The 13,279-nt window shown below is 45.7% G+C and overlaps 3 protein-coding genes across 3 annotated transcripts in view; all 3 read left to right on the plus strand.

Annotated features, from left to right (window-relative positions):
• LOC128103270 (uncharacterized) overlaps positions 1-13,279 on the plus strand; it is a 74,495-nt gene that overhangs the window by 36,052 nt on the left and 25,164 nt on the right. The gene's annotated exons all lie outside the window — the stretch shown is intronic.
• LOC128103259 (histone H3.1-like) lies at positions 48-4,061 on the plus strand. Its single transcript, XM_052727480.1, has one exon. The coding sequence runs from the start codon at positions 3,491-3,493 to the stop codon at positions 4,013-4,015; it is 525 nt and encodes a 174-aa protein (XP_052583440.1). The 5' UTR covers positions 48-3,490; the 3' UTR covers positions 4,016-4,061.
• H1-5 (H1.5 linker histone, cluster member) lies at positions 6,460-7,184 on the plus strand. The gene has a single exon (XM_052727478.1). It carries the CDS (start codon positions 6,460-6,462, stop codon positions 7,129-7,131), a length of 672 nt encoding a protein of 223 aa, XP_052583438.1. The 3' UTR covers positions 7,132-7,184.

A 13,279-nucleotide genomic window follows, 5' to 3' on the forward strand; every position in this document is an offset into this window, starting at 1 on the left:
ACATCCAGCTGGCCCGCCGCATCCGCGGGGAGAGGGCGTAAGGTTTTCTCTGCGTTTGCTTTTTCCAAAGGCTCTTTTCAGAGCCACCACCTTCTCACTTGAGAGGCTGTTTTCACGAAGAGTCAACTACAAGGGGCCTTACAGAATACTAAAAGCATAATAACTTGTATTAACTTATTCTCAGACAACCCATCATAAATACTAGATAGGAGCTCTATTAGTTTGCCTTAAGATTTATCTTAAACTTTTTAGTGACGAGAATGTCAGGTCCCAGCAGTTATGAGCCTAACTGCATGCTTCTATTCCTAGCAATGACATTGTAGCACTGGACCGTTTGTAACTTTCAGGGTACCTGGAGCCCTCTTAGGGCATCCAAGGGCACTAGTATGTATGTGGTACACAAGAGGTACACAGGCAGGCAACTAACACGATTGTGATTTAAGCTCGCGAGGAGAATACCCACTTGTGTGTTTTAAGTTTATGGTATGGAATAGATTACAAGCTGTGTGGAGATGCAACTCCATCCAACATCTGACCTAATGGTTTTAGCGCAAAGGGAAGTTCCAGCAAGGCCTGTTCTTCCAGGTTCTTGACCTGTGTTCAGCAGTCTCCTCACCGGTATGGAATGAGGCTCTGCAAAGGAGAAAGGGAAGAATGAACTTTCACATTAATGTCTTGCTTTGGAGGACTGCAACTCTAGTTTCTATTTCCTGGTTTGTTGAAGAGGAATTCTGGTTCCAGTAACGAGGTTTGAGAGGAAAGGATACAGGAGGGTGGGAGAATGCTAGACATTTCTTTCTCAAGCCTGCCACTCTTTTAGTATTGAACTCTGAGCCTCATCAAGAATAGTACCAAGATTTAAGTCACGGTCAATGCAACAAAACAACAAAAACAAAACAAAAACCAAAAACGACTACTGGGTGGAACACTTGGTAGACCAGGTTTCCCTTTTTATTCATCGTGTTTTATGTACATTGGGATTTTCCCTGCATGTACCACTCAGCCATCTCTCCAGCTCCTAAGTAGTCTGTGACATACCAGATCACAACACTCTCAGGGAGGATTCTCATTAGGTTACCTTTCCCGTTATTAGTTTTCTCCTGTATTTATCTTAAATCCCCAGACCCTTAGAATAGCTGATAAGCTGCATGGTTGACTTTTCTGGTTTTGCTGCAAAGCTTTTCTCTGTATATCTCATGAAATTAAATAATTTCCCCTGTTAATGTGCCTTTTGTCAGTTTAATTTCAAGGCCACAGGCATGGAACCTAAAGGTAGATGAAATCTTTCTTTTTTTGTTTTGAACTCTTCATTAGAGAATCAGATGAGAGAGAATGAGACCCAAGATTTCTATGTTTGAAGATTTCAGATAGTTTATCCAGGGCTTTTTCTGTGTCCACAGATAGAATGCTTCTTGGTTTGAAAATATCTGTTGCAAGGAAAGGGGGTTGTTGAGCCTTTTCGACAAGATTCCCACACCAGTCACTTACAACCTAGTAACTCAATGAAAATACACTCTCGTAAGGAACAGCAGCATGTATTGTTTTGTACGTGCAGATCACACTTCAAAATGTACTAAGACAAGCTGACTCTTAAGATTAAATGTGGCATTCCTTCCAAAAGTAATAAAAATGTCGCCCCGTTTTAAAGGTGAATATCACTGACATTGAACGTGAGAGAAGAAGGCCGGTGGGGGAAGTCTCTGTTGCTGTGAAAGACAGGACATGGCCAAACAGCTGGAGTCTTGGGAACCAAGCAGGACTCGCCTTCGGTGTGTCCTGGGACGAAGTCATTTTGAGTCTCTGCATTCTGCCTCTTATTTGTAAACGTAAAGGAGAGGATGTCTGGGTGCACTTGCTTCCCCGGGTAGAAAGAAGGGCAGAGGGGCCAGATTGAACAGCAGTTTCATCTCTACACACTGCAAAGAAATACAGAGCGAGAGCACTGCTTCTCGGATGTTTTTGGGAGGAAGAAAACCTTAATCACTTCTCACCAGAAATGTGGCAAGTCTGAGAGAAGCAAAGGGTTCGCAAGCAGCACACGGCTGGGGTTTGAATCCCTCTTACCCAAACATTTATACATAGAACAAAGAACTGCATTTGGCAATCGGGGGTGAGCCACATCTAAGCGTCAATTACACGGCACCAACTGCTGCTCTCTACTTCTCAGGCTGGTTAGCTTCTCTTATAAAGAAAGCTCTTTGCACACCGACATTATCAGAAATAACTCTCATGAGCCCTCTTAACCTGAGAGTCTCATACCCACCAACCACAAAGACTAGTGTGTCCGGGCTGTGAACAAAGGGAGACTAAGGAGCCTGACTGCCATGCTGGGGTGGCCCATTAGCGATGGGTAGTTCCAACTGCGAGGTGGGTAGAGATATTTCCCACAGACCTCTCTAGAATCTGGAGTTCCCGCACAGTCCTTTGCCTTTTTCTGAAAATCCTGGTAAGGTTCTCTGGTAAGACATTGAGTAAATATTGATGGCACAAGGTGTTCCCTATCAGGTAAAAAACCTGTTCATAGCCGGGCGGTGGTGGCACACGCCTTTAATCCCAGCACTCGGGAGGCAGAGGCATGTGGATCTCTGTGAGTTCAAGGCCAGCCTGGGCTACAGAGCGAGATCCAGGACAGGCACCAAAACTATACAGAGAAACCTTGTCTCAAAAACAAAACAAAACAAAACCTCTTCATAAAACCACGTCCCTACAGTCTGACCTTATTGTCTTTTGTGTCTACAAAAGCAAATCTGACTACATTGAAGATGAGGAGGGTCTGGGCAAAGGCCGTGCTAAGCACCTCTGCAAAGTCCTGCACAACACACAGAATTATCACCAAGCCTGCCGCCTCCTGGCCCAGCAGGGCTGCATCAAAGGCATCACTGGCTCAGCTATTCCAGAGGCTGCCTTAGTCTCCCAGGGCTGTATACATTTTTCTGTACCGGCTGCTGTTTCTGTGATTAATTCTGGGGTTCCCTTCGAACCTTGAACTGTGTAACTTTGTAACTTGTAAATGAATGCCACTCACCAGCCATGTCTCTTTCAGTGATAGTGTAACACAGTCAAATCTCAATGCCTTGTGCGTTTGTAACTACAGGAAGGTGCTGGGTCACCCATTTTGAATTTTTTTCGCGCCAAAACCGCAAAAGTCGAGAGAAAGGCAGTCAGAACTGCAATTTCTAAAGCAGTTTCCTGTGATGGAACTGTTGGAGCCGTTCTTGGGTGCGATCAAGTGTGGGAAGTGCTGATGACGCCAGGAATTTCTTGTCAATTTCCCTTTCAGGTTGTTTATTAAATTTGTGCCCCAAATGACTCCTTTGTTAAAATAATGAAAAGATCCTTTGATCTTCAAAAATCAACAATTTCTTGTGATGTTAATTCCTGGGATATGGTAGAGTAATTTTTACGTAAAAAATGGAATTTGTACATTTTTATACAAGAGGTAGGCAACGAATACTTTCATTTTTACTGGGTTTAAACACGGACCAATCCCATGTCAGGATCTATGATGTCAGCAATTTACTGTCCAATCCAGCAGAGAGGTTCGTTATATAAACGTAGGCTTTGCCACCGCTTCTCCACAGGAGTTTCTTTCTCTGTTTTTACTATGGCTCGCACCAAGCAGACGGCCCGCAAGTCCACCGGCGGCAAGGCCCCGCGCAAGCAGCTGGCCACCAAGGCCGCCCGCAAGAGCGCCCCGGCCACCGGCGGCGTGAAGAAGCCGCACCGCTACCGGCCCGGCACCGTGGCGCTGCGCGAGATCCGGCGCTACCAGAAGTCCACCGAGCTGCTGATCCGCAAGCTGCCGTTCCAGCGCCTGGTGCGCGAGATCGCGCAGGACTTCAAGACCGACCTGCGCTTCCAGAGCTCGGCCGTGATGGCGCTGCAGGAGGCCTGCGAGGCCTACCTGGTGGGTCTGTTCGAGGACACCAACCTGTGCGCCATCCACGCCAAGCGGGTCACCATCATGCCCAAGGACATCCAGCTGGCCCGCCGCATCCGCGGGGAGAGGGCATAAAGTTCTCCGGCGTCTATTCTGCAAAAGGCTCTTTTAAGAGCCCCTTCATTGTCACCAAAAGCAAGCTGTTGCCTTAATTTTCAAATTTACACTACCCACGTTTAAGAAACCATTTTCTTAATAGCCACTCAGCATATGCGTTCGTATTTTTTGCTTATTTAGTTTTTAGCAATGCACTTATTTGTGCTTTTCAACTCGGGCTATAATTAATCAGCCCCTTGTATAGAGAAGCCCTTGAAGATGACTTAAAATCTGAGACCAGTTCTGGTTTTACATTATAGGCATATGTTCTTTCCTCGTTATCCTTTCCGGTCTCAACTTTGGAATGTGAAGGGTTGCAAATGAAACTTCAGAGCATACCCTTAAGATTAGTAGTTAATATAAAGTACCTGCCCTATTCTTCATGCTGCATTGGAGTGTTCCCTAACTGGAACTTGTTTGAATAGTGGAGATTTTTGGTTAAATTCATGGTTTTTCGCTTTTTAACTCAAGGCTTCACTCTAGATGAGGCTATCCTGGAATTTGGCAATCCTGAACCCTCTTAAGTCTTAATATAGTCTTTTTGTGTTTAGTTAGCCTGTTCTAGCAAGCAAGTAGTTTTAAGTTTTCTAAGTTACATCTTTGACATTACTTTAAACGATCTTTTATATGGTTTAAAATTTTCCTACGTTGGGAGTCACAATTTACTATATAGGTTTGGCTATTTTGTACACCATTCCTACATCACCTGTATCAAACGTGCGTTGGCCTCTAGTCTAGGTCCTTGTCTCGGTCTGTATTGCTAAGACAGTCTTTTTATTCGTTTTTACTTGAGGTAAGGTTTCAAGTAGCTCATTGTGCGCCTGGATACGTAGCATGAATGACCTTGTAGTCCTAATCTTGTCTCTTCTGCATAATTGGTAAGATTATGGGCGTGCCCCACCCAGTAAACCTGCATCAAGATTGTTATTGTCAAAAGAAACAGTATTTTAATTGTAAAATAAAACAACTGCAACCTTTGTGACTTATTTTACATCTGAATCAATATGATGATGTCCTTTATTAATGCAGAATTCTGTACATCTTTCCCCACCCTAGCAAGTCGCAGCTCTCACCATAGCAAACTTCACTTTCCCCCACAGCAAACTTCACTACTCCCCTTCTCTTTAACTTGTTTTAGTTTTCTCAAATTCTTTGAAACTCTGTTGGCCCCTTAATAATATTCTAAAATATTTTCCTGCTTGGCATCTCAACATGCAAAAAATATGGTTATTGGCTTTGACTATTAAGAGTATGTCCGATTGTGCTGCTTGTTAAATGTTTTGAAATTCTCACTGGCCATCTCAACCAATTGCATTTGAGGGCCATAGCGTCACCCTAATAATTTTCTGAACTTTTTTTTTTTTAGCAGTTTTCTATTGTAAATTATCTTTAGTAAGTATTTTTTGTCTTCAAATATGACTAGGAAATGTGACAAAAGCCCATCAATCAGATTCATATTTAATTAATTTTGACTTAGAATTAAGTTGGTTAGCCTCTGAAGTTAGTGATTTTTAAAAATCTTTATTTGAATGAGGTTTTGCCTACTTACATATATGTGCACCACTTACATGCCTGAGATCGGGAAAATCTATAAAATAGCCCGAGATCCCCTGAGACTCGAGTTACAGACAGTTGCAAGCTGCCCTGCGGTTCTGGGAAAGAAACGCAGATCTGAAAGAGCAGCAAATGCTCTTAACTGCCCTGCCATTTCAACAACTCCTGAGGTCAATGACTTCTAATCTTCCTACTTTAAAGAAGAAACCTTCATAATGGAAAAATTCCATTCTCCGTTATAGATAGCAATGTTTGGAAAGTACTAGCAGCCTGAACCATTTTAAAAAGAAATATCTGAAATGGTTAATTTCAGCCTGGAGCCAACCGGACACTCTTACCTGTGTTATTTGCTACAGTAAGAAACAAAGTTTGTGCCCAAACCAAAAACATTATTACTTTTACTCTTACAAAAATTAAAGGCGGGACTTGGGGACAAATCCTTTTAAGCAATGTTCATTGCATACTTCGTATAAGTTTATGGAAACATGCAAGTAACTATCAGGATGCTCTCTGCTTGCTGGATTCTTCGTAAACACTGGTCGGATTTTTATAAATATCTTTGGTCAATTGAATGCGATTCAAAAAAGCACGCATAGACATGTGAAACCGAAGGCTCTTCTTCTTTGGAACTCCAAACTGCCAATTTCTGTGCCATTATTTTCAGCAGTAAGTAAAAATTTGGGGACTAACAAACACAGTTTGGGATTCTAACCTTGAGTCGCTGTGGCCAGAGGGCGGTGGATTGGACGCTCCACCAATCACAGCCCAGCTCTGGCTTATATAAACCCGGGGCCTGAGCAAAGGAGCATTGCAAAATTTGCTCTTTGAGTTAGCTTTTCTTTACTTTTCTAGCAGCTTATATTCTGGCCATGTCCGAAACTGCTCCCGCCGAGACTGCTGCTCCGGCTCCCGTGGAGAAGTCTCCCGCCAAGAAGAAGACAGCCAAAAAGGCTGGCGCGGCAAAGCGCAAGGCCACCGGTCCCCCGGTGTCCGAGCTCATCACCAAGGCTGTGTCAGCCTCCAAGGAGCGCAGCGGCGTGTCCCTGGCCGCGCTCAAGAAGGCTTTGGCTGCTGGTGGCTACGATGTGGAGAAAAACAACAGCCGCATCAAGCTGGGGCTCAAGAGCCTGGTGAGCAAGGGCACCCTGGTGCAGACCAAGGGCACCGGCGCCTCCGGCTCCTTCAAGCTCAACAAGAAGGCGGCTTCCGGGGAGGCCAAGCCCAAAGCCAAGAAGGCAGGCGCGGCCAAGGCCAAGAAGCCTGCAGGTTCCACCCCGAAAAAGCCTAAGAAGGCTGCGGGGGCAAAGAAGACCGTGAAGAAAACTCCAAAGAAAGCAAAGAAGCCTGCGGCGGCTGGTGTAAAGAAAGTGGCCAAGAGCCCTAAGAAGGCCAAGGCTGCAGCCAAGCCTAAAAAGGCAGCTAAGAGTCCGGCAAAGCCCAAGGCTGTGAAGCCTAAGGCAGCCAAGCCTAAGGTTGCCAAGCCTAAGACGGCTAAGCCTAAAGCTGCTAAGGCGAAGAAGGCTGTTTCCAAGAAGAAGTAGGTTTGCTTCTGATAGCAACAAAGCCCCAAAGGCTCTTTTCAGAGCCACCCAGAGAGCTCTGTGAATGTAGCTGTACACACTGACCTAACGTTTCCAAAGGTCCCGCCTGTGTTCAGCTTTGGCCAACTAACCGAACACATAGCCATGCGGGCTCGTCTATAAGGTAAGGCTGCCAGAGTTTAATCGGTACTTGAAATAGAAATTCTGTCACTGAGGTACTGTACCATAGTCGTCATGTTACCCAGGACACGGGCGCTAAATAACCCTTTTTAAACGTTACACCCCTCTCCAATCTGGATCCCCCACCCCCCGGTGGCTCAAGTTCCCCCCCACTCCCACTCCCGCTTCCAGCTCGTCTGGACCTTTATGGGCGCACTACCATCCATGCTGAGAAGACACGGTGAGTCCACTTAGTCCGCACTGAGGCTGGATTCCCACCGTAGAAGTTAACGCAGGGCGCGAAAAAAGACCCGAATTCATTGGTTGCACATAGTCCAATCCCCTGACGCATTGGTTCCAAGGTTTTGTCCTAACCTTACCTTGATTGGGCAGTTGGTCGGTGACGTCTGGAGGCTCACGCTACTCATTGTCACAATTTGCTTACAATTGCAGCCTACACCCTACGTTTAAACGTTTCCATTTGTTCTTCACAGTTCTTTTGCCCGTGAAATCCGAGCCCGACCGGAAGGAGTTCTCTATGAAGGCGATGAGCAAATCTTTGAAAGCCTGCTAGAAGCAAGATTGCCGCCAGATAGGAGAGTTATTTCGTGTTCGTGTACAGGTGCTGTAGCAGCTACAACCCAGCACGGGCATCTCTTCCAGTGCCACATGCCAAGCACCCCGTGTCTAAGTGCGCCAAGACTGCATTTCAAGTCATTGTCACTTTTTGGTGTTTTTTCGAGACAGGGTTTAAATGTGTAACAGTCTTGATTAGTGGAACTAGCTCTGTAGACCAGGCTGGCCTCCAACGCATAGATCCGCCTGCGCCTGCCTCCTGAGTACCGGGATTAAAGGCGTGTGCCACCACCATCCGGCTCATTTACACTTATGGAGCATTTGCTTGGTTCTTCCATTGGTAGCACACAGACAGTGAAGTTCCTGGATAACAGACCTTTTGTTGCTTTAAAGGTTTCTTAATGTAATTGGTGTGACATCCCAAACAGGATTTTTACCGTATTTATTTAACATTTGGTCGGTTTTAAGCCTTAAAGAGTGTGTATCGTTTTCACTTTTAAGGTTAGATTGTTGCCAACGTTACTCAGTCATCCTTTGTGAACTGTTTCAGGCATGGCAGCTGGGCAGTCAGAAATAAGTAAATAGTCTTTAAGAACTTTCAAGTCACGTTTTCTTTAGCAATATAAGTTTTGGGAATGTGGTTTCTTGCTCACTCACTGCAGGCTTAATTTGCGTGAAATGCCCGAGTGTTATCGAAGTTGTTACACTGAGTTAAGGCACCCCACAGGCTTCATTTGACTCAGAATTGGCTTCTAGTGTAAACACTGCTGGCAGTGTGAACTTCTCTGCCAATTTGTGTATCTGATCTACACAGAGCAAAGTAGCCATATTTGTTTCTGTCGCCATACCTTTCTATGAAGTTCCTACTATGAAAATGCTAGCTTCATTTTGATGCCTGTGTTTTATTTGCCTTTTAACATCTTGCCCCTCTAAAAGATGATTTTTTGCGGTTACTTATTTTTCAGGTCTGGTCACAGTCAGCCCAGACTGACCTCCAACTGAAAGCAGCTCTTACTGAGCCTCAGCGCTGGGATAGCATGCTTTAGAATGCTTGTGCCATCCTGCCGAGCTGCCATTAATTCCACAGGGTTAGAATTTTCCTTCATCCACAATGGAGATTAGTCTTAAAATTAGCTGTATGTTTCATTTAGCTACATTTTTTTTTCTCGTCTGCAATGTGGGGGAGAAATTCTAAGCTATAAGCAGTATTTCTGAATGTAATGCCTTGCCTTAAGGAAAGACTCAAAGTGTCCTGTACCCCCCATCTCAAGACCTGATTCTGGAGAGATGTTAAGTGACCAGCTTGAGTATGTTGCAAATTAAACACCTTAGATTGTCAATATGTTTTCATATGTATTTTCAACAAATAGAAAATAATACATCTGTGACTAATTGGTAGGATGTGAAGGGGCCCCAAAACAGCTTGACCACACAGCAGCCATGACAGGCTTAGGGGCCTAGACACAGCTTCTGTGACAGGCTTACTGGCAGGCAACACCCAGATTCAGGAAAAGCTTTAAGCTTACACCACCCAGGGATCCACCCAGGGATGAGGAAGTACCTGACATCCCAAACATTCCAACCATTAGATAAGGTGGCCAGATGTCCCTGAGTCTAGCCCACACCTGTTTTTGTTTTACAGATACCCTAGACAATTGTCAGGCAATCAGGGTCCTGGACCCTGGAAATCCCCCTCACCCCAGCCACTGCTATGATAAAAACTCTGCCCTACCTGGGCTCAGGACTCTTTGTTCTTACTACTGTGTCAGACAGACAGAGGGACCAAGCTCTGGAGCTTGAAATTAAGGCTCTTTGCTTTTACATGCGGGATTCGGTCTCCGTGGTGATCTTTTGGGGGTCCCCTCAATCTGGGCATAACAAGGACAGAGTATATTTTTGAACTTGAGTAACAAAGGTATTTCAGAAGTTTGCTAGAGAGACAAGAAAGAGGTAGACAAATGTATGTTGCTTCATCTTTGCCTCTGAATTTTTTGTATTGATATCTCTTTATAGGAATATTTATTTGGTAGTTTAAAAGGGAACTCTGGAAAGTTTTTGTTTGTTTGTTTTGGTTTGGTTTGGTTTTTCGAGACAGGATTTCTTTGTGTAGTCTTGGTGCCTATCTTGGATCTCTCTCCGTAGACCAGGCTGGCCTTGAACTCAGAGTTCGGCCTGGCTCTGCCTCCCGAGTGGAGTGCTGGGATTAAAGGCGTGCGCCACCACCTTCCAACAAGTTTCATGACTTTTATCCATAAACATTTTACTGCTTTGACTTCGGTATCACTTTAAATCTTTAATCTTATATGGATTTGCAAAATTGAAGTATACTTTGCAGGGAAGTTTTCCTCCACTTTGGGATCCTGGCAATAAGTCTCTAGCAGTGATGATGGGCAACACAGAGGGCTTCTGATTGTTTTTTTTGTTTTTTTAATTTTTTTTTTCGAGACAGGGTTTCTCCGTGTAATTTTGGTGCCTGTCCTGGGTCTTGGTCTGTAGACCAGGCTGGCTTCGAACTCACAGAGATCCACCTGGTTCTGCCTCCCGAGTGCTGGGATTAAAGACGGGCGTCAGCACCGCCCGGCTTTGATTGTCTTGAAATATGTTGGCTACACTAGGCCTAAGCCAACACAGAGACCTAGAGCAGAGGATAGAGTACACTGTTGATGAAAATCTTGCCATTCTTGTTCATAATTGCATTTATTTATAGTTGAAGAAATGGAAACCAATGAGGTTAAATGGTAAATGGTTATATCAGGACCCCAGGCTCTGGGAAAGGAAACTTTTCTTCTCTCTCTCTCTCTCTCTCTCTCTCTCTCTCTCTCTGTTTTTGGGATCAGAATGGCTCTGACCCTCTAAGATTGCCCCCACCTCCCCTGTTCTGAGTGCGCTGAGGTCAGGCTGTTCTGCGGATGTTTTGCTGTTTGGTATGTCTCCTGGTTTGGCAGCTGTGGCTTCCTGGGGCATGCTGACCATTCCTTGACCCTGGGTGCTTGATAAACAATTTTGTTTGTTCCTCCTGAAGGGGTGTACAAGATGGGGAAGAAAGAATAAAAAGAGTCCTGATGCTTGCAACTTGAGTGGTGTGTGCTGTGTTCATCCCGACTTCCCTCGCCAGGTTTTGGGCCCAATTGCCCTGCGGGGTGCGCACTTTCTCCCTCCCTCGCTCCTTCTCTCTCTCTGTCTCTGTGTGTCTCTGTCTCTGTCTCTCTCTGTGTGTGCTCACGCACCATGCACGAGCTGGAGCTCGAGGCTCGCACAGGAGTAAGTAGTAAGGGGCACAAACAGCAGGAGAGGAAAGGGAACACTGATTTCAGTGGGGTTCTTGTTGCTGCTGTCAGTGCAGAAGTCACAGAGTCCTGTGCCCCAGACCTGGAAAGGAGAGGTAACATCACCAGGGCCAGTCAGAGGCGACCTCCCCCATAACCACACCTGCCTGCATCCTGGCTGCCGCCACTCCTGTTCCTGGCCTTCTCTGGGCCCTTGCTACAACTGTTATGTGCTATTTAGGTCCACCTCCACTGCCTTAGTTTTGCTGTATTCCAAAAGAATTATGAAAAAAATTGGTTAAGGGACATGGATTTTTTTTATACTTGACCCAAATCAGGGAAAGAACCTGTTCTCCACTGTTCCTGTGGCAATCTTATATTTTACAGGAGATAATGGGAAAAGGATGGACTATAGGGAAGTAAGACAGGTTTATAGGGCTTTTTCTGGGGTGAACATTGAGCCTGTGGAACAAAGCTGGCCCCCTCCCCCAATTACATAGCCTAGGGTGGCCTTAAACTCTCATCATCCCACTATCTAGGACCACAAAACAGGGAAATCTTGGCTTTTCTGGGGATGATTCTCTGGGTTAGGAGGGAGCAGGCTGGACAGAGAGGAACACTTAAAGTTGGGAAAGGCTTTTAGACAATCTCTGCGGTCATGCTTGGCCACCCTGTCTACCCATTGCCCTTCTATGTCTGCCATTGGGAGTGGGGGTGGGGGGCTGTGCTTTGACAGGGTGGGGTATTGTTGTAACCAGAGTCCCTCAGAGACCCATCAAGAGACCAAATCCGATGCAAAAGCAGTCTTCATTGTTCTGAGATAACTCGGGTCTCTCCGTCTGTCCGATGCAGCAGCAGAGTAGGAGAGATCTCAAGTAGCAATGGAGCAGGGTCTTTATAGGGGGTAAAGCAAAGGGGTCTTGGGGTCTACAGACTACATAGGAACAGACTCAGGATTGGTTTATGCGAGTGGTAATCATGTTAGTAACTTTAAACTGGCTAGGGTTAGTTGGGGGTTACAGTTATCCATTTTTGGGCAGGCCTGGACAAGTCCCAGGCTTTGTCCTTTAGCTGCTGTGGAGGCTGGCTGGCCTAACACTTAACTGAGTGTGAGGCTTGGATCAGTGGCCCAGGCTTGGTGCATCCTATCTCCCTGTCCCTGCTGGCAGGGGCATCAGTGATGGTCTTTTGTTTATGGCTCTCCCAGAAACTGCTTGCTCAAGTCTCAGGAAACTGAAATTGAGGCCTGATCTCTGAGAGAAGACTGAGCAGCCTGTTATGGTGGCTGCTTGGTCCTTTCAGTATGATCTGCACGAAGTATGTTAGTAGTGGCACGTGGAGACATGCTGTGTTGCAGTGTGGGAGACACTCAAGCTGGGTGACCTGAGGACCTCTTGTTCCAGAGGGATGAGATCTAGGGCTGCAGCACACTGAGGTCCACTGAGGCTCAGCTTGGAGAGGACAGACTGCAAGACAGGAGACAGTAAGTCAGAGGACAGCAGTGAAACAGAGGAAAAAGGGACAGGGAAACCCCAAGGAGAGGGCCGAGGGAAGGGCAGAGTAAACACAAAGGAGATGGAGCAGCTCAGGGTTCCCAGCTGGCTCAGGAGAGGCCTGCCTCTGTGAAACCTGTTGGGATGAAGGCCAGAGCTAGGATGCCTGCAATGTGGCCTGGCACTCTACTCTCTGAGGTCAGCGATTCAGAGCCCTTGGAGTTCTCAGCTGTACAAAAGACTTGTTATGCTAGAACGTGTGCCCTTCTGCTTCTTTGGGGACTAAAGGGACAGCAGGAGTTGTTCTTGAGGATGGACTTGTACCAACCCATGTCTCAGCATTTCTTCGAAGCTTGTGAAATTGAGGTAAGCTGAATTTGGTACCTCTGGGGCTCTGGACAGAGGACTTAAGACCATGCCAAGATCAAGATCCAGGGAGGGACACATGACATTAAGAAGCCAGATTGAATTATTCTGCAAGGATTGAGAAAAATCCAGACACATTCTCTGACTAGAATGTTTTGACCATTATATTTGGCCTCACACTTCAGATAGCATTTAAAATGTGTTGTGCGGTAACAAGATGGAGAATTGTTCTTACACAGAAAGATAAGTATAGAAAATCCCAGGGGGTCAGGTTGAACTGCTGCATGC

This window comes from Peromyscus californicus, unplaced genomic scaffold (assembly GCF_007827085.1).
Source record: "Peromyscus californicus insignis strain IS unplaced genomic scaffold, ASM782708v3 Scaffold_8__1_contigs__length_139910024, whole genome shotgun sequence".
Classification (NCBI taxonomy): domain Eukaryota; kingdom Metazoa; phylum Chordata; class Mammalia; order Rodentia; family Cricetidae; genus Peromyscus; species Peromyscus californicus.

Excerpts from the sequence above, each read along its gene's own strand:
- LOC128103259 (XM_052727480.1), top strand. The coding sequence starts at position 3,491 with ATGTCAGGATCTATGATGTCAGCAATTTACTGTCCAATCCAGCAGAGA.
- H1-5 (XM_052727478.1), top strand. The coding sequence starts at position 6,460 with ATGTCCGAAACTGCTCCCGCCGAGACTGCTGCTCCGGCTCCCGTGGAG.